Genomic DNA, 25,364 nt, shown 5'->3' with positions numbered 1-25,364 from the left:
GAAGGTTGGAATTCTTTAATGCAGTTCAAGGAATTGTTTCTTCAAGCCTTTTCCGAAGCGTGCAAAAAGGAAATAGGAAGGAAGGAAGGGGAGGGAAAAAAGAGGGGAAGCGCAAGGGGAATGTCCAGGGACAATCCGTATGGAAGTTCAAATTAAGGTTCTGGTACACGAAGGCTTTAGTTATTATGAGCATTAACACCTTACTTGTCGAATTCTGCAACCTCTTCTCCAGAATAGAAGGTTCTACTCCTCGTAGTCGAGTCTTATAGGATTCAGGAATTTCTCTGGAACCTGCTATGACGTGCTTGCTGGTCAACCTCTTGCCCCTTCAGTATGTAGGGCAGTCTGAACACAGAACCACAGAGAATTCTGTCAAAAACGCTGTTGCCTCTCTGGACTGTGAGAGCGCACTGCGGGAAATTTACTGTTTACAAATAGTCTCTGAGATACTCTGCTTCTATCTCTAAACTCTCTACCATTCCTCACTCCGACTTACTCCCGTTATGAATTTCTGACGCGGAGCGGCGGCAAGGAACAGCTACTAGAACGGAATCTTTGTTGAAGGGCGCAGTTTGAAGCGCGCGACTTCCCGATACCCACTAGAGGGTGCACCACCCAAGTTGCTCTTAACGGGACATTGTGCAGCCATCTTAGGGAGGTGAACTATTTACAATCTTAAGCAGCTTTCTATTTAATATTCCCGATTTCCCCTAGAATTTCTAAGCTTCCCAGAGGAGCAAGGGAACCAAACGTTGGCCCGTGTAAAACGGGGCATAGCAGGAGAACTAACTAGTTGTCTTGAGGAAACTACAGTGGCTACCCGGTGAATCCTGACAGTACCCCCTCTCAAGGACCGAGTCATCGGTCCTGGTTTGTGTGGAAATCTAGAATGAAAGCGTTTTAGCAGTTGAGGGGCATGGATATTATTTACAGGTTCCCAAGACCTTTCTTCTGGGCCAAACCCCTTCCAATCCACTTAGTACTTCAATTTTCCTTTCTGGTACTAAATATCCTTGACCTCATACTCAGTATGTCCTTGAATGTTAAGTGGGTCAGGAGGTTTATTTAGTCGCATGGGTGATTGGATCTTCTTCAATAAGGACACATGAAAAACTGGATGCACACCTATCTTGGCCGGTAGTTTCAATCGCACAGTAACTGGTCCTAACACCTTGTCTACAGTATACGGACCCAAAAATCTCGGTTGAAACTTCCTGTTACCCTTCAAATGTAGATTCTTAGTGGACAACCACATCTGATCTCCTTTCTGGTACTGTGGGGACTTTTGCCTATGTGTATCTGCAAATCTTTTGTAGGAGGATTTAGCTTTTTCCAGATTTTGCTCTGCCGATTTATGCAAAGAACTCAGATCTGTGAGGGCTCTCTTTGCTGCTGGAACACCTAACTCTTCCTGTGTGACTAAGAAGTTTGGATGCCGGCCAAAGTTTAAATAAAACGGAGAGTAACCAGTAGATGCACTCTTCGTATTATTGCAAGCAAACTCAGCCATCCACAATTTTTCCGACCACTCCCCACCTTGATCTAACAAAAACAGCCTCAGGTACTGTTCTAATTCCTGATTTATCCTTTCTGTCTGACCGTCTGATTCTGGGTGATAGCTAGTGGACAATCTACTCTCAATCCCCAACCCTTTTAGACAAGCCCGCCAGAAGTGAGAAATAAATTGGGGGTCACGATCTGAGACCACAATCTTGGGGACACCATGAATCTTTACAATATTCTCACTGAAAACTCGAGCCAACTCTACCGCGGTTGGAGTGCCTGACATAGGGATGAAATGACTCATTTTGGTGAAGGTAACTACGATCACCAATATTGTATCAAACCCTTTACTTAACGGCAGATCTACTATGAGATCCAGGGAAATAGTATGCCATGGATAAGGTGGAGTGGGCAGAGGCTGCAATAAACCCTGTGGAGCCTGTCTACTAGGTTTACTTCGAGCACAAGACTCACAAGACTGAACATATCTCTTGATCTGATCGGACATCCCAGGCCACCAAAAATAACGCTGCACTAACTCTTGGGTCTTAGCAATTCCTTTGTGACCAGCCAGTGGATGATCATGGCAGCTCCGTAATGCCTTTTCCTGAAGACTGATTGTAGGAAGATATAAGATTCTTTAAAATAGGGTAGCTGATGCCGACACTGTCTTTCTTCTCCTTGTTGGACCCACTGCTGAATTTCCTCTGTAGTTAAACTCTTACGAACCTCTTCCTGGAAATTATCTAAAGAAAGTGCACACACAATCTTTGCTTCAGGAATGATTGGTTTAGCTTCTACAGTATGTTCGGATTCTTCAGTATGCAACCGGGACAGTGCGTCCGCTTTCCCATTCTCATTCTTCGGACCTGGTCGATAGGTAATCACGAAATCAAAATCAGCAAAATAAAGAGACCAATGCAGCTGTCGTGGTGTCAAGGTTTTTGCGGTTTTTAGGAACTGTAAGTTCTTGTGATCTGAAAAGACTGTAACAGTATGCCGAGCTCCTAGCAAGTAATGTCTCCAGTCCTCGAAGGCATCTTTCACTGCTAATAACTCTTTCTCAGTGATGGTGTAGTTCACTTCAGCAGAATTCAATTTCCTTGAACGATAATCCACCGGATGAAGTTGTCCAGTTGCTGGGTGGCGCTGCGAAAGAACTCCCCCAATAGCCTGATCCGAAGCATCAGCTTCCACGTAAAAAGGTTCAGCAGGATCTGCATGCAAGAGAATGGGGGCTGTTACAAATTTTTTCTTCAGAACCAAAAAAGCTGTATTAGTCTCGGTAGTCCATTCAAATTTTACTCCTTTCTTCAGAAGGCCAGTGATAGGAGTGATCAACTGAGAAAATCCCTGAATAAATCGTCGGTAAAAATTGGCAAAGCCCAGAAATCTTTGAATTTCTTTAACATTCTTGGGTGCCGGCCAGTCCTCCACTGCTTTCACCTTTCCAGGATCCATAGTAACTCCCTGAGGAGAGATAACAAATCCCAAAAACTCCACCTTGGAAGCATGAAATACACACTTTTCCAGTTTTACAAAGAGATGATTAGCTTGCAATCGCTCCAAGACCATCCTCACATGACGAGTGTGTTCCTGAGTGTTTTGAGAGTAAATTAAAATATCATCCAAATAGATGATCGCAATCTTATCAATCAGACCACTCATGATGTCATTGATGAAATGTTGGAACACCGCAGGAGCATTACAAAGACCGAATGGCATGACACAGTATTCAAAAAGACCGAACTTAGTTCGAAAAGCGGTCTTCCATTCATGCCCTTCCTTCATGCGGACCAATTAATAAGCTCCTCGCAAATCAAGTTTGGTGAAAATTTGAGCTTCTTTTATTTGATCCAGCAAGACAGAAATCAACGGTAACGGGTATCTATTTTTGATGGTGATCTGATTTAGTGCTCGATAATCTATACAAGTTCTCAAACTTCCTTCTTGCTTCTTCGGAATAAAGAACAGCGGCGAAGATACTGGAGACTGGGAAGGTCTAATAAAGCCATTTGCAAGATATCGATCCAGGTATTCCTTTAGATGCTCATTTTCGGCTTCCGTAAGGGCATAAATCCGGCTACAGGGGAGAACTGCTCCGGGTTCCAAATCAATGGTGCAATCATACGCACGGTGTGGCGGCAACAAATCTGCTTCCTGCTCACTGAATACTGTCTCTAAATCTCGATACTCTGGAGGAATTTCTTCAGTAGTTACCGCTCCAATGGATTGACCTCCAAAAGACAACAGCATAGATTGTGTGGGTTCTTCCACCAGGGTCTTAGGACCATAACAGTGAGATAAGCAAAATTTTGAATGTAGTCTGACTGTTCGATTTTCCCAGTCTATGGTCGGGTTATGAAGGGCTAACCAAGGCAATCCGAGAATCAGTTGGAATTGTGGAGCGTCGATTAAATTAAATTGTAACACCTCACGATGACCATCCACTTAAGTTATTTCCAATCCCTCCATGTGACTAGTAATGGGACCGGGAGTCAGATTGGTACCATCTACAGCACGTACAGGCTCTGGACGGTCTTTCTCAATTGCTCTAATTCCCATCTGTCTAGCATATCGTATATCACAAAAATTACCAGTGGCACCAGAGTCCAGCATGATGGCCACTCCTAATATTTGATGTTCACGAAATTGCATAGTCACTTGGAGAATCAAGTGAGGTGTCATAGTTTGGAGAGTATTCAAAATTAGGTGAGGTTCTGGAGTCGTCTTGTCTTCCTGCACCACCAGAGCGACTCCGCCTACTGATGGTTCACCTCGTTTCCCTTAAACGGAATCTTAGGCCGCTTGACGCACTCCTTGACAAAATGGCCAGAAGTACCACAATACAAGCACACCATCTTTAACCTCCTTTGTTCCTTTTCTTCTTTACTCAATGGACCTCGAACTGATCCTATCTGCATTGGCTCCGATTCTGAGTTTCCTCCTGATCCTTTCTCAATCTTTGCTCTGTCAAAACGAGGGAAATTCATCTTCCAATCTCTCTTCTTTTCACCCTTACGTTCAGAATTGCGAAAATACAATTCTAGCACCAAACCCACCAAAGCTGATAATTCTGTGGGTCTATTGGGAATTTGAGCCAACGTATCTTTGATTTCGTCCCTTAAACCACGATCGAATAGGGCTGCTCTCTTTTCCTCCGGCCAGCTGGTCTCCAGGATCAATTTGTTAAACTGCGTAAGGTAAGTAATTAGATCTTTCGACCCCTGATGCAGCTCCAACAATTCATTATCGGTGGCCTGAGAAATCCTTCTCCGATCAAAAATTCTGAGAAACTCAGCCTTAAATTTAGTAAAGTCGCAAAGGATCATCCTCACTAACCAAAGGCATGGCCCAATTGGCGGCATCCCCGCTCAAATATGATAAAATAAACGCTACTCTAGATTGAGCATCTGGGAAAAGGGTGGGGCGGCACATGAAGTGGAGGGAGCACTGAGTCAAAAAATATTGGGCCTTTTGAGGATCCCCGGAAAACCTTTCTGGGGCAGCCAAAGGAATCAAAGGTGATACGGAATGGATTACCTGAGCCACGGACTTAGGGTCAGTAGTTACTCCACTAGGACCAGGAACTGCGGAACTCTGTACTGGATTTCCCATAGCTAACCCATCCACCTTTTGTGCTAATAGTCTTGTCTCCTGACGGGAGGCCACTAACTCTAATTTTAAACTTTGATTTTCCTCCCGAACTGCTCCCAAGTCCCTTTGAATTCCTACTAATATTGCGCCTAATTCCTTCAAATCCATTCCTTCAGCCATACTGCCCAGGCGAAGAAAAATACGTGGGCACTTCAATCTGTCACGATGCTCTGGTGCTCCAACTCTTCGCGGGGGCAGTAGTGACGAATGTCCCAATCACCCCTCCACCGGTACCCTCGCTTCTAGAGCAAGACCACCAGCAGAAGGGAAAGGGGAATTGGACAGAGAAGAGAATACCTTAACTCCGACTGACACCTGTATCTTCGAGAGACTGCTATTACTTCCTGCCGTCTACTCAGGAGGTGCCTAATACACAGAAGAGGGAGAGAAAGAGAATATACCACAAACCTTTCTTCACTACGTAGACTTTTCTTAAAGGTAAACAAAACTTGTCCTACCAGTTTTAGCCAAGGTATTTGCCCCTCTTCTATTATGTTGATAAATATATGGCTGAGCTTCTTGCTGTGAAGAAATACACAACATTAGACTCTCTACCTCGAAGATGCCCTTCTACTCTCTCTCTCTCTGACTGAACTAATACCTGTGAAGCCTTCTGCCAGACGTGATCTTGGGGGTTCTGTTAGAAGGTTGGAATTCTTTAATGCAGTTCAAGGAATTGTTCCTTCAAGCCTTTTCTGAAGCGCGCAAAAAGGAAATAGGAAGGAAGGAAGGGGAGGGAAAAAAGAGGGGAAGCGCAAGGGGAATGTCCAGGGACAATCCGTATGGAAGTTCAAATTAAGGTTCTGGTACACGAAGGCTTTAGTTATTATGAGCGTTAACACCTTACTTGTCGAATTCTGCACCCTCTTCTCCAGAATAGAAGGTTCTACTCCTCGTAGTCGAGTCTTATAGGATTCAGGAATTTCTCTGGAACCTGCTATGACGTGCTTGCTGGTCAACCTCTTGCCCCTTCAGTATGTAGGGCAGTCTGAACACAGAACCACAGAGAATTCTGTCAAAAACGCTGTTGCCTCTCTGGACTGTGAGAGCGCACTGCGGGAAATTTACTGTTTACAAATAGTCTCTGAGATACTCTGCTTCTATCTCTAAACTCTCTACCATTCCTCACTCCGACTTACTCCCGTTATGAATTTCTGACGCGGAGCGGCGGCAAGGAACAGCTACTCGAACAGAATCTTTGTTGAAGTGCGCAGTTTGAAGCGCGCGACTTCCCGATACCCACTAGAGGGCGCACCACCCAAGTTGCTCTTAACGGGACATTGCGCAGCCATCATAGGGAGGTGAACTATTTACAATCTTAAGCAGCTTTCTATTTAATATTCCCGATTTCCCCTAGAATTTCTAAGCTTCCCAGAGGAGCAAGGGAACCAAACGTTGGCCCGTGTAAAACGGGGCATAGCAGGGGAACTAACTAGTTGTCTTGAGGAACCTACAGTGGCTACCCGGTGAATCCTGACAGTACCCCCTCTCAAGGACCGAGTCATCGGTCCTGGTTTGTGTGGAAATCTAGAATGAAAGTGTTTTAGCAGTTGAGGGGCATGGATATTATTTACAGGTTCCCAAGACCTTTCTTCTGGGCCAAACCCCTTCCAATCCACTTAGTACTTCAATTTTCCTTTCTGGTACTAAATATCCTTGACCTCATACTCAGTATGTCCTTGAATGTTAAGTGGGTCAGGAGGTTTATTTAGTTGCATGGGTGATTGGATCTTCTTCAATAAGGACACATGAAAAACTGGATGCACACCTATCTTGGCCGGTAGTTTCAATCGCACAGTAACTGGTCCTAACACCTTGTCTACAGTATACGGACCCAAAAATCTCGGTTGAAACTTCCTGTTACCCTTCAAATGTAGATTCTTAGTGGACAACCACACCTGATCTCCTTTCTGGTACTGTGGGGACTTTTGCCTATGTGTATCTGCAAATCTTTTGTAGGAGGATTTAGCTTTTTCCAGATTTTGCTCTGCCGATTTATGCAAAGAACTCAGATCTGTGAGGGCTCTCTTTGCTGCTGGAACACCTAACTCTTCCTGTGTGACTAAGAAGTTTGGATGCCGGACAAAGTTTAAATAAAACGGAGAGTAACCAGTAGATGCACTCTTCGTATTATTGCAAGCAAACTCAGCCATCCACAATTTTTCCGACCACTCCCCACCTTGATCTAACAAAAACAGCCTCAGGTACTGTTCTAATTCCTGATTTATCCTTTCTGTCTGACCGTCTGATTCTGGGTGATAGCTAGTGGACAATCTACTCTCAATCCCCAACCCTTTTAGACAAGCTCGCCAGAAGTGAGAAATAAATCGGGGTCACGATCTGAGACCACAATCTTGGGGACACCATGAATCTTTACAATATTCTCACTGAAAACTCGAGCCAACTCTACCGCGGTTGGAGTGCCTGACATAGGGATGAAATGACTCATTTTGGTGAAGGTAACTACGATCACCAATATTGTATCAAATCCTTTACTTAACGGCAGATCTACTATGAGATCCAGGGAAATAGTATGCCATGGATAAGGTGGAGTGGGCAGAGGCTGCAATAAACCCTGTGGAGCCTGTCTACTAGGTTTACTTCGAGCACAAGACTCACAAGACTGAACATATCTCTTGATCTGATCGGACATCCCAGGCCACCAAAAATAACGCTGCACTAACTCTTGGGTCTTAGCAATTCCTTTGTGACCAGCCAGTGGATGATCATGGCAGCTCCGTAATGCCTTTTCCTGAAGACTGATTGTAGGAAGATATAAGGCTTCTTTAAAATAGGGTAGCTGATGCCGACACTGTCTTTCTTCTCCTTGTTGGACCCACTGCTGAATTTCCTCTGTAGTTAAACTCTTACGAACCTCTTCCTGGAAATTATCTAAAGAAAGTGCACACACAATCTTTGCTTCAGGAATGATTGGTTTAGCTTCTACAGTATGTTCGGATTCTTCAGTATGCAACCGGGACAGTGCGTCCGCTTTCCCATTCCCATTCTTCGGACCTGGTCGATAGGTAATCACGAAATCAAAATCAGCAAAATAAAGAGACCAATGCAGCTGTCGTGGTGTCTAGGTTTTTGCGGTTTTTAGGAACTGTAAGTTCTTGTGATCTGAAAAGACTGTAACAGTATGCCGAGCTCCTAGCAAGTAATGTCTCCAGTCCTCGAAGGCATCTTTCACTGCTAATAACTCTTTCTCAGTGATGGTGTAGTTCACTTCAGCAGAATTCAATTTCCTTGAACGATAAGCCACCGGATGAAGTTGTCCAGTTGCTGGGTGGCGCTGCGAAAGAACTCCCCCAATAGCCTGATCCGAAGCATCAGCTTCCACGTAAAAAGGTTCAGCAGGATCTGCATGCAAGAGAATGGGGGCTGTTACAAATTTTTTCTTCAGAACCAAAAAAGCTGTATTAGTCTCGGTAGTCCATTCAAATTTTACTCCTTTCTTCAGAAGGCCAGTGATAGGAGTGATCAACTGAGAAAATCCCTGAATAAATCGTCGGTAAAAATTGGCAAAGCCCAGAAATCTTTGAATTTCTTTAACATTCTTGGGTGCCGGCCAGTCCTCCACTGCTTTCACCTTTCCAGGATCCATAGTAACTCCCTGAGGAGAGATAACAAATCCCAAAAACTCCACCTTGGAAGCATGAAATACACACTTTTCCAGTTTTACAAAGAGATGATTAGCTTGCAATCGCTCCAAGACCATCCTCACATGACGAGTGTGTTCCTGAGTGTTTTGAGAGTAAATTAAAATATCATCCAAATAGATGATCGCAATCTTATCAATCAGATCACTCATGATGTCATTGATGAAATGTTGGAACACCGCAGGAGCATTACAAAGACCGAATGGCATGACACAGTATTCAAAAAGACCGAACTTAGTTCGAAAAGCGGTCTTCCATTCATGCCCTTCCTTCATGCGGACCAATTGATAAACTCCTCGCAAATCAAGTTTGGTGAAAATTTGAGCTTCTTTTATTTGATCCAGCAAGACAGAAATCAACGGTAACGGGTATCTATTTTTGATGGTGATCTGATTTAGTGCTCGATAATCTATACAAGTTCTCAAACTTCCTTCTTGCTTCTTCGGAATAAAGAACAGCGGCAAAGATACTGGAGACTGGGAAGGTCTAATAAAGCCATTTGCAAGATATTGATCCAGGTATTCCTTTAGATGCTCATTTTCGGCTTCCGTAAGGGCATAAATCCGGCTACAGGGGAGAACTGCTCCGGGTTCCAAATCAATGGTGCAATCATACGCACGGTGTGGCGGCAACAAATCTGCTTCCTGCTCACTGAATACTGTCTCTAAATCTCGATACTCTGGAGGAATTTCTTCAGTAGTTACCGCTCCAATGGATTGACCTCCAAAAGACAACAGCATAGATTGTGTGGGTTCTTCCACCAGGGTCTTAGGACCATAACAGTGAGATAAGCAAAATTTTGAATGTAGTCTGACTGTTCGATTTTCCCAGTCTATGGTCGGGTTATGAAGGGCTAACCAAGGCAATCCGAGAATCAGTTGGAATTGTGGAGCGTCGATTAAATTAAATTGTAACACCTCACAATGACCATCCACTTAAGTTATTTCCAATCCCTCCATGTGACTAGTAATGGGACCGGGAGTCAGATTGGTACCATCTACGGCACGTACAGGCTCTGGACGGTCTTTCTCAATTGCTCTAATTCCCATCTGTCTAGCATATCGTATATCACAAAAATTACCAGTGGCACCAGAGTCCAGCATGATGGCCACTCCTAATATTTGATGTTCACGAAATTGCATAGCCACTTGGAGAATCACGTGAGGTGTCATAGTTTGGAGAGTATTCAAAATTAGGTGAGGTTCTGGAGTCGTCTTGTCTTCCTGCACCACCAGAGCGACTCCGCCTACTGATGGTTCACCTCGTTTCCCTTAAACGGAGTCTTAGGCCGCTTGACGCACTCTTTGACAAAATGGCCAGCAGCACCACAATACAAGCACAACTTCTTTAACCTCCTTTGTTCCTTTTCTTCTTTACTCAATGGACCTCGAACTGATCCTATCTGCATTGGCTCCGATTCTGAGTTTCCTCCTGATCCTTTCTCAATCTTTGCTCTGTCAAAACGAGGGAAATTCATCTTCCAATCTCTCTTCTTTTCACCCTTACGTTCAGAATTGCGAAAATCCAATTCTAGCACCAAATCCACCAAAGCTGATAATTCTGTGGGTCTATTGGGAATTTGAGCCAACGTATCTTTGATTTCGTCCCTTAAACCACGATCGAATAGGGCTGCTCTCTTTTCCTCCGGCCAGCTGGTCTCCAGGATCAATTTGTTAAACTGCGTAAGGTAAGTAATTAGATCTTTCGACCCCTGACGCAGCTCCAACAATTCATTATCGGTGGCCTGAGAAATCCTTCTCCGATCAAAAATTCTGAGAAACTCAGCCTTAAATTTAGTAAAGTCGCAAAGGATCATCCTCACTAACCAAAGGCATGGCCCAATTGGCGGCATCCCCGCTCAAATATGATAAAATAAACGCTACTCTAGATTGAGCATCTGGGAAAAGGGTGGGGCGGCACATGAAGTGGAGGGAGCACTGAGTCAAAAAATATTGGGCCTTTTGAGGATCCCCGGAAAACCTTTCTGGGGCAGCCAAAGGAATCAAAGGTGATACGGAATGGATTACCTGAGCCACGGACTTAGGGTCAGTAGTTACTCCACTAGGACCAGGAACTGCGGAACTCTGTACTGGATTTCCCATTAGCTAACCCATCCACCTTTTGTGCTAATAGTCTTGTCTCCTGACGGGAGGCCACTAACTCTAATTTTAAACTCTGATTTTCCTCCCGAACTGCTCCCAAGTCCCTTTGAATTCCTACTAATATTGCGCCTAATTCCTTCAAATCCATTCCTTCAGCCATACTACCCAGGCGAAGAAAAATACGTGGGCACTTCAATCTGTCACGATGCTCTGGTGCTCCAACTCTTCGCGGGGGCAGTAGTGACGAATGTCCCAATCACCCCTCCACCGGTACCCTCGCTTCTAGAGCAAGACCACCAGCAGAAGGGAAAGGGGAATTGGACAGAGAAGAGAATACCTTAACTCCGACTGACACCTGTATCTTCGAGAGACTGCTATTACTTCCTGCCGTCTACTCAGGAGGTGCCTAATACACAGAAGAGGGAGAGAAAGAGAATATACCACAAACCTTTCTTCACTACGTAGACTTTTCTTAAAGGTAAACAAAACTTGTCCTACCAGTTTTAGCCAAGGTATTTGCCCCTCTTCTATTATGTTGATAAATATCTGGCTGAGCTTCTTGCTGTGAAGAAATACACAACATTAGACTCTCTACCTCGAAGATGCCCTTCTACTCTCTCTCTCTCTGACTGAACTAATACCTGTGAAGCCTTCTGCCAGACGTGATCTTGGGGGTTCTGTTAGAAGGTTGGAATTCTTTAATGCAGTTCAAGGAATTGTTTCTTCAAGCCTTTTCCGAAGCGCGCAAAAAGGAAATAGGAAGGAAGGAAGGGGAGGGAAAAAAGAGGGGAAGCGCAAGGGGAATGTCCAGGGACAATCCGTATGGAAGTTCAAATTAAGGTTCTGGTACACGAAGGCTTTAGTTATTATGAGCGTTAACACCTTACTTGTTGAATTCTGCAACCTCTTCTCCAGAATAGAAGGTTCTACTCCTCGTAGTCGAGTCTTATAGAATTCAGGAATTTCTCTGGAACCTGCTATGACGTGCTTGCTGGTCAACCTCTTGCCCCTTCAGTATGTAGGGCAGTCTGAACACAGAACCACAGAGAATTCTGTCAAAAACGCTGTTGCCTCTCTGGACTGTGAGAGCGCACTGCGGGAAATTTACTGTTTACAAATAGTCTCTGAGATACTCTGCTTCTATCTCTAAACTCTCTACCATTCCTCACTCCGACTACTCCTGTCATGAATTTCTGACGCGAAGCGGCGGCAAGGAACAGCTACTCGAACAGAATCTTTGTTGAAGTGCGCGGTTTGAAGCGTGCGACTTCCCGATACCCACTAGAGGGCGCACCACCCAAGTTGCTCTTAACGGGACATTGCGCGGCCATCTTAGGGAGGTGAACTATTTACAATCTTCAGCAGCTTTCTATTTAATATTCCCGATTCCCCCTAGAATTTCTAAGCTTCCCAGAGGAGCAAGGGAAACAAACGTTGGCCCGTGTAAAACGGGGCATAGCTGGGGAACTAACTAGTTGTCTTGAGGAAACTACAGTGGCTACCCGGTGAATCCTGACAGTCACACTCCATTTGGCCGGCGTGAAGACAGACTGTGCTAGGGCGCGAGCTCACCCGGTCTGAGAAAAGACTTGGAAAATCTGAGACATCTATGCCATGGCAGTTGAAGGGTCGCTCCTATCTAGTGAGATTCCGCTACGGGGCATGATATTGACATGTAGGCAAATAACATAAATACAAAATATTTACAATGTTTGTGAGGAAGCGCAAGAGGAATGTACATCTCCCATTTAGTGCTGTACAGACAAAATATTTACAATACATACGAAGGAATGCAAACCATGTCATCGTAAAGCATTAACTGCAATACGGGTGGAGTGGAAGAGAGTGATAGGGAGTGCCGAGAAACTGTGATGAGAAGACAAACTGAAAGAAATCGAGAGTGCAGAGAAATTAGAGTAACACGAGAATAAAATACAACAGACCAGTAAGCTAGTGATAGGGAGTGGCGAGAAACTTTGATGGGAAGACAAACTGAAAGAAATCGAGAGTGCAGAGAAATTAGAGTAACACAAGAATAAAATACAACAGACCAGTGAGTAATCTACTAACAAGCTCTCTGCATTGCGTGGCGGGGGTGGGGGAGCGGGTTTCCTTGAAGTCTGATGCGGGGGCGGGGAACGGATTCCTTTGAAGTCTGATGCTGAGGCTCAGAAAAATGGGGTGCGATGTGGCTGGTGATGTGCACGCACCTGTCTCACATGCACTGTACTTAATCCGCAGTTTGGGTAGACTTTTGAAAGCCTTACTATAATCTCGCCAAACACGCATTGCTAAAGCAATGCTGTAGGCGAGACCTAAAAATGAATGTGTCCTTGTGTAATTTAACTGGTGAGCATGTAAAGCGCTCCAATACCTTCGGTTTAGCTATAGAAAACTGCAGAGCAAAAAATATATAAAAGTCAGAAAAAAGCAGCAGCGACAGGTAGATAGTGTGGCAACGGGTCAAACAGGGAAACGGGAGGGGATGGGGAGATGGGCAAGCAACGTCCGCAGAGGGCTGAAGGTAGCAACAATAGTGAGGAAACCAAAAAAGTATTCACTGCCTGGCTATATATATGCATGTAGAAGAGGGAGAAGGTAAGCAGCAGCGACGAAGGAGGTGGTCGGGAATGGGTCAAGCAATGTCCAGGAGGGCTCGAGTAAGCAACAATGAAGGGGAAACAAAGAAAAAGTACCTCAATCGAAGCAAGATCAGGTTAAGGAAACTTACTTAACCCCTTGTATGCTCATGACGGAGCTGCTCCGTCATGAGCATCGGCTGAGCTGTGCTCATGACGGAGCGGTTCCGTCAAGGCCCTGCCGCCGCGCCTGCGCGGCGCTGATTTCACGCCTGCGTGGCACGGTTAATTAAGCGGGCGGGGCCAAGACGGAGCCGCTCCGTCATGAGCACAGCGCAACCGCGGCTCGTGACGGAGCAGCTCCGTCACGAGCATGCGAGCGCTGCTCGCCCCCCCCCCTAGCGCTGTGGCGGAATTGCCGCCGCAGCGAAGGGGTTAATTCGTACTTGGTCCATGCTCTAGCGAAGAGAGAAACACTCCAAAAGGAAGTGAAACACCTGTACATTTACGAGGCTGCAATCCTCTTTTGTGTATACAGTATCTCTTGCAAGCGAGGCATGCGCTGTAGCAGGCGAGAAGTAATGAAACCAGGTGCTAATAAGGGGCAACCAAAATATCACGCAATATTTACACTCATAATGTGTATTGTAATTTGCATAAAACTAGACATTTTAATTGATGTACCCTTGAAAAATTGTGTTTACATTTATACTTGATGGCTTTTATCTATGGGAGTAACATTTTATTATAGGAGTGCGATTCTCCAGCTTCATGCTAAACAGGCATTTTTAGTGCACGCCAGCCAATTGCGTCATCGATGCTTGATTCTTAGTAAATCTGGAGGGCACCATTTTTTTTGCACTGGTGCGACTCAGCACTGTAGATTTCTATTCAGCACTGCATTGCAGTGATGCTAATATATCTTGTCTTTGCTCTGTGAAGGCGCTTAACTTACAAACCAATTATTTAAACAGGTCTTTTTTTCTTCAAATGTGAAAAACAGATGCACCTTCCAAGGACACCAACTTGTTTTGTGAAAGAAGCCATTCACTCGAATAATTTTAAAGCTGGGCACATTAGAACCTGTTAATAAATGCTAAGGCTTCCACATTTTTCGTTGCTGAAATGTCTCACTTCCGCTCTCAAAATGGTAACTGAAACTGCTAGTTAAAGTAAACCAACAAAAAAATGCCCAGATGGTGTCCGGTAATTCACTGGGCTAGATAGCGTTCAGACCAGAGACCTCAAAGCAAAACGCCCTATGACCACATTCAGTTCTGTTAAAACATATGGATTAGATCTTTAAGTTTTCAAGATGTTCAAATAAGAACTTTGAAACTTAGGATCAGTGGCTTAATAGAGTGCACAAGACGGGGGAATAAATAGCATATACATGTGCGTTGAAAAATGTTTTTTAATGTTACGTGTGTCAACTTAAAAGGTTTATCCACACATCTGGAATTTTGCTCACTGCCTTTCCATGAGTTATTATTGAAATCCCCTGAAGTCCCTGCTCAAATCCATATTTAAGATTCGGGGGATTCGAAGATATTTTTTAAGTAAGCTTACTTAGCATAATTGTCTACATTTATCTACATAAATCAAGTTAACTTAGAAATGTCCACATCCATATAAGTAGAAGCCAATTCATAATAATAGTTAGTCCAGTCAGTGTTTCTCCAAATAGCATTTTAATCAGTAACACACTCAAATTCATGCCACAGTTTCAAGGAAGGAAATGCAAATATGTGCTTTCTTAAATAAATACCAGGCATATAGACAGAAGCAAATCCAAGACAGGCGGGGCTAATAGTGCTGACTGACAGTACCTTTCTTGGTGACTGAATGCATTCTTTGCACTGCTGCTGCATGTGTTAAGTGTCTTAATGCAGTTGCTCACAAAATTCGCTGCTTGCCTCAAATATTTTGTTTTTCTTTGTTAGCAATCACTTAGTGAGGAATGCCTCTTCTTGGAGCGACTGGAGGAGAACAATTACAACACATACAAGTCCAAGATGCATGCAGATAAAGACTGGTTTGTTGGCATCAAGAAGAATGGAAAGATGAAACCGGGGTCGCGGACCCACTTTGGCCAAAAAGCCATACTCTTCCTTCCACTGCCTGTATCGAGTGATTAAGGGATGCCTCCCTCATGTGACATTGAAGAACGTCCATCTATCAGAAGGTGAACTCTCCAGTTTGAACCTTCTCAACATCTGAGACGTAGAACTTTATTTACACACAGATTTCCAGTGTTCCAGTGGACCCTTTTGTTTCACACAGAATCGTATATAAATTCCAAAATGGAAGTGAAGAGTTAACGTGTTTTGGTAATAGGAAGATCTTGTTGGTTCATCAGTCATTGTCCCATTGACAACGGGTACTTCCCATGTTCATTAAGGTTATTTTTGATGTTAGTAGTGATTTATATAAAGCAAACAAACACTACCAAAGTATCTATAGCTAACCCTATCACAATACAATAGGCTGCTGTGGTGGAAGGACAGTGGAATACCTACAACCATCCTCAAGCACTCCCCCGCTCTGTCGTCCACCTATTCCTACAGTCCTTCAAGTGATAAACTTCTATGATGTGTTTAAACCTCCTAGAACTTCTTCCTCTTCCTACATCCACACTCACCACACTTGGGAAGACGAAGGGCAGTAGTTCTCTGGTCTAAGCTCTCTTAAGCTGGAATACGCCGAATTCTCATGGGATTCTCATGGGTGCCAATTGAGAAAAAAGGAGATATTGTCCACTGTCTAAACAGACGGAGGACTAGTCAGTTAGTGGTTTCAGTTTAGTTCCTGCAGTCAGATGCCCGGTCCATTAAAATCACTGTTACGTTTGGTTCAAATTGGTGTCCAGACTGTCAGTAGTGACAAAGAGGTCAGTGACTGATTCAACAGGCATTTGTGCTTCACTTGTCTCCAACGCTAGCAGGAACCTTGGCTTCTGTGGGTAAGTTTAGGAAGAAGACCCTTTGGTGGAGCAAGCATTTTAAGTTGCCTTCAACCCAGCATGTGTCATGTGCACGAAACATTCTCATTAGTGTCTGTAGAAGAATTGAGAGTCAATTCACTTCACTGTATGAGACCAGACTCTCACACTAAAGTGATTTTATAGCGAAGACTAATGGTACCGAGCTAGTGCTGCTGCATAAGATCCTATAAGTGACTTTGAGGTAGTTTGAGGAATATCTCTTTTTTTTTTTTTTTTAAGACGTTTATTAATGTTCAAGAGTGCAGTACATATAGCGAAGCCTACAACCCTGCGGGCCGGCTGCAAAGGAACGGTAAACCGTGAGGGTGCAAGTCTGCACAGGAGGGCGTATCATTGCGCCCCTTGTGTCTCTGGCATGTTAGGTCACAGACAGTATGGTCACATTACCTTAAATCAGTAAAAGAATAGTTCCATAAATGACGTCTTATTTTTCAGTTTTTCTAGAACTAAGCCATGAATTCAGCAAACTAAACAGAACAGTTCGTATCGGTATGTCCCAATGTTCCTTTCGTGGCTTCGCCACATCAAGTCTGTCCCATTTGCACGGTGTTGGTGGGAGACACCTCTGGTCAGTGTGGTGTATGTCGATGATGCTACAGTACATCAGGGGGTCAGTGGTGTGCATGCGCAAGTGTTCTCGGACTTAAAGTGGGACAGCTCCTTTGGGCCGTGGTACTTCGCCGGCTGCCGGCCTGGTTAGTGGTGCGTGTAGCAGTCAGGTGGAGTAGCCTCGCTGCTGGTGTATCAGGCGGCGTCTACGCCTGTGTTCGCTGCCTGGGGCGCCGTTGACAGCGTCTATCCACCGTGTCGTGGGGGGTTGGAGAGGCCACCGCCGGTGAGCAGGGGTCCGATACTACAAACATGTGAACATATATGGGGAAGGGGGTGGGGGGGGGGGGGTGGAGTGCACTTGCGGGGGCGGTGTCAACGACTCTGTGCTGGGGGCGTGTTGCTGGGCGATGACCGCTGGTGAGCGCCCGTGTGGGTGGTGAGCCGTGTCTGAGGTCTGCGCGCTGGTTGATCCATGTCTGGGCTGAGGGGGGCGGCGCGGTGTGCGGTGGTTCCTTCAATAGAGCTGTAGCCTCTGTGGCCCACCCCCAGTGTCGCTTACTCTATGTGAGCCCCCTGACAGCGCCCCCCCCCTGCAAGGACCCCAGGATGCCATCCCAGAGCTGTGCGATCGGGAACTGCCTCAGACCCGCTATTTCTTCCCGGTGAAGCGCCGTGCCTTCTGCCCTGGCCCAGTTTGTGAAGGATGTGAACCAGTGTGTCGGGGTAGGCGGTTCCCGCCGTTTCCAATGCCTCGTGAGCAGCCGTTTGGCCGTGATGAGGCCCAGATCCCAGAACCGTGCCTGCGTTTTGTTCAGTTTGGTTCTTTTATATAGTCCGAGAATGCACGCCTCCCACGTGTCAGGCAGACCCGGGCCCGTGCTGTGAATCAGGAGTGATGTCACCTCCCCCCAATACGTGGCTAGGGTTGGGCAGTGCCAAAGCATGTGCAGGATATCTGCACCCAGCAGGTCACATCTGGGACAAACGGCAGTGTCGATCGCGAAGTATCTATTTATCCTATCCGGTGTTAGGTATGCCTGGTGTAATATGTACAGCTGGATGATACGGAAGCGGGAATTGCGGGGGACGTTCACGGGACTGGCTAGGACTAGGTTCCACTCCTTATCTGTCCAATCCCTCCCTCGGTGCGCCGCCCATTTAGCCCTGATCTGCTGTGTGGGTTTTTGCGTGTGGATGAGAAGCGCCTGCGCTAACCAATGCGTGATGTGCGAGCCTCTGCCCATTACATGTAGATATTGGATCAGGTGGTGTATCGGTGGTTCATCCTGGATGTCTCCCCAGGAGTCGGTGTATGCCCGCAGTACCGACGCGTGGAATAGGAATTGCCCGGCCGGCAGTCCCGTGTTTTCCGATAGTTCCGCAAACGGGAGCAGGGCCCCGTCAGCATACAGGTCGCCCATGGTCTCTACTCCGGCTGTGATCCAGTGGTCCAGATTGCGCGGCGTTACCATCCCGCTCCTCCTGGGGGTGCCTAACAGGGGGAGGGCAGGCGCATACAGTCTGACATTTTGTGTCAGTTTCAGGCTACGGATAAAGCATTTGCGGGCTACGGCCATATGCAAGGGTAGAGGACGGGGTCCCTTGGTCAACGGGTGAAACAGGGCGCAAACCTGGGGGTGGGTCCATTGGTAGTCCGCAGTGGCCGTATCGTCTAGATGCGTATCGCTGAGCCAGTACGTCACCCATTGGAGCTGTGCAGCTAGGTAATACAGCTCCATGTTGGGGAAAGCCAATCCTCACTCCGCAGTCGGGGAGTACAGCCTTAGCCAGCGCTACTCGTGGTCGTCCCGCGTTCCAGATCAAGCCGCGAAGCATTGATTCCAGGTCGCGGAATATCCATGTGGGGACATACGTAGGGATATTCGCGAAGTGATAGAGTAGCCTGGGGAGCGCTATCATTTTGGAAAGAGCTATTCGGCTGGGCACGTTCAGCGGCAGAGTTTTCCAGAAGGACATCTGGGCTCGCAAGGAGGAAATGGCGCGCACCAGGTTGCCCTCCAGTATGTCCTGTGGGTCTCTATAGATGTGCAGCCCAAGGTATTTAAACGTGGTCGGGTACCAAGCGAGCCGGGCCCCTCCAAGGTGCACATCGCACTCCTCCTGGTCTCGGCTGAACGAGTATATTCCGGACTTGGCCCAGTTGACCCTGAGGCCCGAGACCTCCGCAAAGGTCTGGAAGATGTCCGACAGCTCGGCTGGTACCGCGGTGAGGTCCCGCACATAAAGCAGCAGGTCATCTGCATAGAGTGAGACTGTGCGCGTTCCATCAGCCAATGGGATCCTCCATTCCGCTCCTCTGTCCCGCAGCAGAGCCGCCAGTGGTTCAATGGCTAAAGAGAAGAGGAGGGGCGACAGGGGGCAGCCTTGCCTGGTGCCTCTGCGCACCCTGACCCTCTCCGACAACAGCCCACCCGTCCTCACTCGGACACTGGGTCTCTGGTAGAGTAGTCCGACCATGTCAGCAAAGGCATCTCCCACCTCGAATCTGTCTAACACTGCTCCCAGGTACGGCCATTCTACTGAATCGAAGGCCTTCTCCAGGTCCAAGACCAGACACCCCGATCTAGGCCAATGTGTCAAGGCCGCTTCCTGAATCCGGAAGAGGCGGCGCAGGTTACGAGACGTGCTCCGCGCCGGCATGAAGCCGTTTTGATCCGCATGCACCAGAGTTGGGACCTCTAGGGCCAGGCGGCGGGCCAGGAGGGAGGTGAAGATTTTATAATCGGTATTCAGCATGGCCAACGGTCTATAGCATCCCATGAGTGCACCATCCCTACCCGGTTTCAATAGTGAGACTAGGTTTGCCTCATTGAGCGAGTCTGGGAGTGCTGATTCCTCCATCGCAGTATGGTACAATTTGAGCAGCTCCGGAACCAGCGTGTCCGAACATGCCTTAAAGAATTCGGCGGGTAGTCCATCCGGGCCAGGTGATTTGCCGTTGGACAGTGCGAAAATGGCTTCGCGCATTTCTTCCGGGGAGAATGGTGCCCCCAGGGCGTCCTGCTGCGAGCCTGTGAAGGGAGGGCAACGGGATGTCTGCCAGGTACTCTGCTATGTAGGCCGCGGAGACTCTCAGTTGTGATTTGTATAGGGCCTGATAGTGCCCCACAAACGCTTGATGTATCTTGCTTTGGGTGTACACTAGCTCTCCCTCAGCCGTGCGGATGACGGATACTGGCTCCGTGCGGTTCTCCTGCCTGACTAACCAGGCCAATAGCCTACCGGGCTTGTCACTGTATTGGTGCACCCGCGCCGAGTGGGCCGCGAAGTTGACGTGTCGCAGCCGTTCCAGTAGTGTTTCATGCTCCGCAAGGGCCGCCTGCAGCCGGTCTCCTGCGCCTCCCACCGCCTCCTGTTCCCTGCAGAGTAAGTCCGCTTCCACCCTGCGCAAGTCCGCCTCCAACTTCCTCCGTATGCTCCCCTGAGTGCTCATGCAGTGTCCCCTTACCACCACCTTGAATGCGTCCCACTCTACTCTCGGGGAGGACGCTGTGTCTGAGTTGTCAGTGAAGTATTGTGCTACGCAGGCCTGCAGGGAGTCTCTAAAGGGGCCGTCTAGCAGTAAAGCAGGTTGCAGTCGCCATGTGGGGATTGGTGGGTGCGGGCGTTCCCAAGCCATGTGTAGTGTGTGGGGGTTGTGGTCCGAGTGTGTCCGGCCCAGGTATTGGGAGTCAGTGATATGTGGCAACATTTCCGTTGATACCATGTACCTGTCAAGGCGGACGTGCAACGTATGTGCCCCCGAGAAATAAGAGTACACCCTAGCGTCAGGATTGTACGCAAGCCATGCATCTTTCAGGTCCCACTGTGCCGCCCACTGTGTGAGTGCCCTCGTGGCCCCCTGGGATGTTGCCTCTGGCCTTGGCAGGACAGAGCGGTCCATCACTGGGTCTAGTACCGTGTTATAGTCACCTCCCAGTATCCATGGGACGCCGTGCCAGGGCGCCAATTTCTCTGATATGCGCGCCAGGAAGGTGCCCTGGTCCGTGTTTGGAGCGTAAATGGACGCCAGGACCACTGGTTGCCTGTCCATGCGACCCTTTACTAGGACATACCTCCCCTCCGTGTCTGTGTGAACTTCTGACATTACGAAGGGAGTTCCCGGCTTTACCCACAGCAGCGCCCCGCGGGCATATGAGGAGTATTCAGTGGCATACAGTTGTCCCCTCCATCTTCGCCTCAGCGCTGTCACCTCCGCCCCACACAGATGTGTTTCCTGCAGTAGCGCGACCTGCACATTTTGCCTTTTCAAGTAGGAGTATATTTGATACCTGCACGCGGGTGTGCGCATACCTCTAATGTTCCATGTACATATTTTTATGGCAGACATTTTGGCAATACACATTCCTCCCCTACATTCCCAACAGCAGCGGCTCCACCAAAGGCTCTAGCAGTGGTTCTCCCAGCTCTCCCGTCTCCACCCCCCGTAGTACACTCAGCAAAGTTTGGGAAGACATTAGGGCAGGGAAAAACAATGAATAACAACAACCAACAGCGGGCTATCCCCACTAAAATACCAAAAGGGCAGTGGCGGAACGGGCCACCGTCCATACTCTCAAGTGAGAGGAACATTCTTACTTGTCTAAGGGGCAGTGTGTGCTAAGCACAAGTTCGGCAAGAAGGATATATAGTCAGTTAGGGGAAGCAGGTCACTTCCCTGAGCCACTCGATACAGGGTGCTAGTGGCCACCGACTACGGCCCAACGCTCCGAGTAACCCATCCTGTGTGCGGCCTCGCTTGCGTGAGTGTCTGCAGGTGAGGGGGAGAGTGTCCCATGGTGTGGGCTGTGCGCCCCCATCAGGAGGGGCCCCCTCTCGCCCTGGCCCGCACGTGGAGACAGCCAGGTTCGGGTGTGTGCTGAAAGACCACCCCGTCATTGCCCACCCTGCTTACCACCAGTGCCACAAGGGCATTACTCACTGTTCCAGGTGTCCACTGTTCGGTCAGCTGGCAGGGGGGGGGGGAGGGAGATGGCCCCAGCAGTGGCGGGCGCCAGTCGTGCACCATCGTCCAGTCGACCACTGCCAGCCCCCCTCGTTGCGGCAAGGCCAATGCAAACATCACCTATAGCATCAGTGGATCAAGTCAGAGGTTTGTGGCGTGACTATAGGCAGTTCCACCGAGATCTGTGAGTTCGGGATCCCATATATGGCCTCGTCGTCGTCGCTTGGTACCGGTTGTTGGCCGTCCTCCGGGGCTGTCTCTTGGGAGGGCGAGTTACTCATTTGAGAAACCTTTCGTAGTGCGTCGCGTTGTTCTTGGAGCATCTGGTCTAGTGGGGGAGAGTGTCGCGCCCCCTCCTCCGCGTGTTGGGACTGCTGGGTTCTGTGTCTGCGGCGGCGTCGCGGTCCTCGTGGCCTGGTCCTCGTCTCGCCCCCGCGAGAGTGCTTGGGTGCCGTGTCCGTGCCCCCGTCTAGCCACTCACTGGCCTCCACAGGTGTGCTGAAGAAGTAGGTGTTGTCTCCCGCCACTACTCTCAGCTTGGCAGGGAATAGTATGGAGTACTTGAGGCCCGCGGTGCGTAGTCTCCTCTTCACTTCCATGAAGTCGTGCCTCTGGCGCTGTACCTGGATGGTATAATCAGGGAAGAACATGATCGACGCATTGTCTATGCGTATCTCGCCCAGTCGCCGTGCCTCTCGCAGCACCGTGTCTCTGTCTCTATAGTTCAGTATCCTGAAGAGCAGCGGTCTCGGGTTGGCGCCGGTGGTATAGGGCCTCGTCGGCACCCGGTGTGCGCGCTCCACGACGAAGTGTGGTGACAGCGAGCCTTCGGGCAACAGTGTCCGTAGCCAGTCTTCCACATGTTGGGCCGGGCGGGTCCCCTCCCATTTTTCAGGAACCCCCACAAGTCTGATGTTGTTGCGTCTCGCCCTCCCTTCCGCGTCCTCGGCCCTGTCTTCCAGGAACTCCACTCTGTTCAGGAGGTCCTGCATTTGCCTGTCTGTCTGGGTGACCTTGGGCTCGATCTCCTTCACTGCGCCTTCCAGGGTCTTGGTCCGGTCGGATAGTTTCCTGTGGTCGTCGCGCAGGAGGGTCAGGTCCACAGCGACCCCATCTATTTTGGACTCCAGGGAGGTTCTAGTTTGCTGGAGGGACTGTTCCATTCGTTCCATCGCTGCTAGCACGCTGTCAAGCCTCGCGGCCAGTTGTTCGGCGGCCATTTTGTGTAGCGGTCTGCCCGTCTTCCCCTTCGGCGGGGCCCCACCAGTCCCGGTGCGGGTCCACACTCCCCCGGACATGTGCGGGTGGCGTCTGTCCGGCAGGGTCGTCTCCGGTGCTGCTCCAGTGATGATGTCCCCGGATGTGCTGCACTCCTGGGTGGGGAACTCAGCGTGTGCCAGCTATTCCCTCAGTTAAGGCCGTCGTTGTTGCCCCCGGGGGGGGGGGAGGGGGTCCGCCAGGGGGTACCTCGCCCTATCGCCCCATGGCTGCGCCTCACCGGTCCGAACGCTGCAGTGGCCGAGGAGGCGTGTGTGATACGTGTGCCCGTGTGGTCTGGGCAGGTTAGTCTGGGCCAGGTCCTCTCTTCACTCGTGCCCCACTGTCTCTCAGGCAGCCTTCGCCTCCATGGGGGGGGGGTCCGCAGGTGCGCCCCTCTGTGCGTCTTCAGTGTGGGGGGGGGGGATGGCCGTTCTGTCCCCGGTGGTTACGCAGCTCCCCGGTCAGGGTTCCAGGCCCTCAGCGTCTGGCTCGGGGGCTGCTGCCTCCTGCCGGCCCCTCGGTGTCCGTTTCGGCGTGGTGGGCTCCCCGGGTGGCGCCGGTTGCTGTGTGGTCCCTCGGGGGGGCGGCTGTCTGCCGTTGGGGCAACCGCCGTCCCCCGCGTCCCCCCCGGGTCGATCTCAGCCTCGCTGTGCCTCACCTTGGTCCGGGGCAGTGCGTGCGTAGGGGCCGTGGCATGAGCGGGGGGGCGCCTGCTCTCCCCGTCGTCCGGGCTCGTCCTTGGCGTTCCGCAGCTGTTCGGGGTGTCTTCCGGACCACCGGTGGGTCCACCCGGCAAGGCAGTGGGCAGCTCGTGAGGCCCGGGCAGCTCGGTGAGAGCGGGCCGTCGGGCCTGTCCTCTGGGCCCAAGCCGCGGTCTCTCCTGGATGTGCCGCCGGCCGGGGGGCGCCCAGTCCCGCAAGAGAGCTGTGGGAGAGGTCGGGGTCGGCCCCGTCGGAGCTCGGGAGCAAAAAATTGTCTGATGTGCCGTGGTGGGTTCCGGGGGGGGGTCCGCTCGAGGTTTCGGGCGGCCACGTTAAAGATTGCCGGATAATTGGCTCAGGGAAGGGGAGCCGGTAGCGGAGCTCTACCCAAGAGCGTCCGTCGCCATTGCGTGCTTAGCCACGCCCCCTTTGAGGAATATCTCATGAAGCCAAACAACCCTTCTGTTGTCAGATGGTCATTTCTTAGTGGCTCGAGCCAACTGCTCATCAACTTGATTCTGTTACATGAGGACAGGAGTGAAACCAAGTCAGCAATGTAAGGAAATGTATATGAAGAATGAAAAAAATCACAAATAATATTTATGAACACAGCCAACAGAACACATTAAGAAGATATTTATGTGCACACTTGTATATTATGGATCACGGAAAGATTTTCTGATTGAAAACCACTGTGGTAGATCACAACATGCACAGTTCACTAGCAAGGTCAAAAGCTGATTAATGTAGGTCTACGAATGCCAAATTTGTGTCGGATATTCAGGATATTCACATAAATGTATTTGCATCCAGTGGATCTAAAGGGAAGTAATTTACACAGCCAGTAGTTGTCCTGAAGTTGGCGCTCTTAGACCTCCATTGGATGCCTCAGGGTGAGCTATGGATAGTGACTTGGAAGTTGTGGTCAAGCCATTATCAATGGCGGCCTCGCTGTGAAGGAACTCTGCCTATAATGGATGCCACAGACATTGTTGATGTGCAAGGTGATAATTTACTCAATAACCGTTGAAAGTAAGGCTGTTAGTGTTGGCGATGGACACAGCTGGTTCTGAAGCCTGGCAGTTCAGGCCAGGCTAGGAGTCTTTCTTTAGAGCTGCCAGCAGGGGGCACAAGAGTGCACTCAACCAAAGCAGATGTTGCATAGCTGTTGCAAAGTTCATTGCAAACACCTTTGCAACAGCTATGTTTCGGCACTCCTAAAAGGACCTCTGTATACAACTTCTTGTACTGGACCAATCCAAGGGTTCCCTGGCCCTCAAGTGACTTGTAAGTGGCTGCCGTCCATGGTGCACTGAAATCAGTTATCTGTACACTAACAAGGAACTCACTCGCATTAGGGAAACCTGGAAGTTACCAT

The 25,364-nt window shown here is 48.8% G+C and overlaps 1 protein-coding gene across 1 annotated transcript in view; it reads left to right on the top strand.

Moving 5' to 3' along the window:
* The window catches only part of FGF1 (fibroblast growth factor 1), a 236,682-nt gene extending 219,336 nt beyond the window's left edge, over nucleotides 1-17,346 (top strand). Inside the window, exon 4 of the mRNA XM_086931642.1 lies at nucleotides 15,447-17,346. Coding sequence (XP_086787768.1) covers nucleotides 15,447-15,641 — 195 coding nt within the window. The 3' untranslated portion in view covers nucleotides 15,642-17,346. The remainder of the gene's footprint in view (nucleotides 1-15,446) is intronic.
* Nucleotides 17,347-25,364: the final 8,018 nt, after the last annotated feature.

This window comes from Lissotriton vulgaris, chromosome 7 (assembly GCF_964263255.1).
Source record: "Lissotriton vulgaris chromosome 7, aLisVul1.2, whole genome shotgun sequence".
NCBI classification, from domain to species: domain Eukaryota; kingdom Metazoa; phylum Chordata; class Amphibia; order Caudata; family Salamandridae; genus Lissotriton; species Lissotriton vulgaris.
The sequence above is the reverse complement of the archived record's forward strand: the minus strand, read 5'-3'. Positions and strand labels throughout refer to the sequence as shown.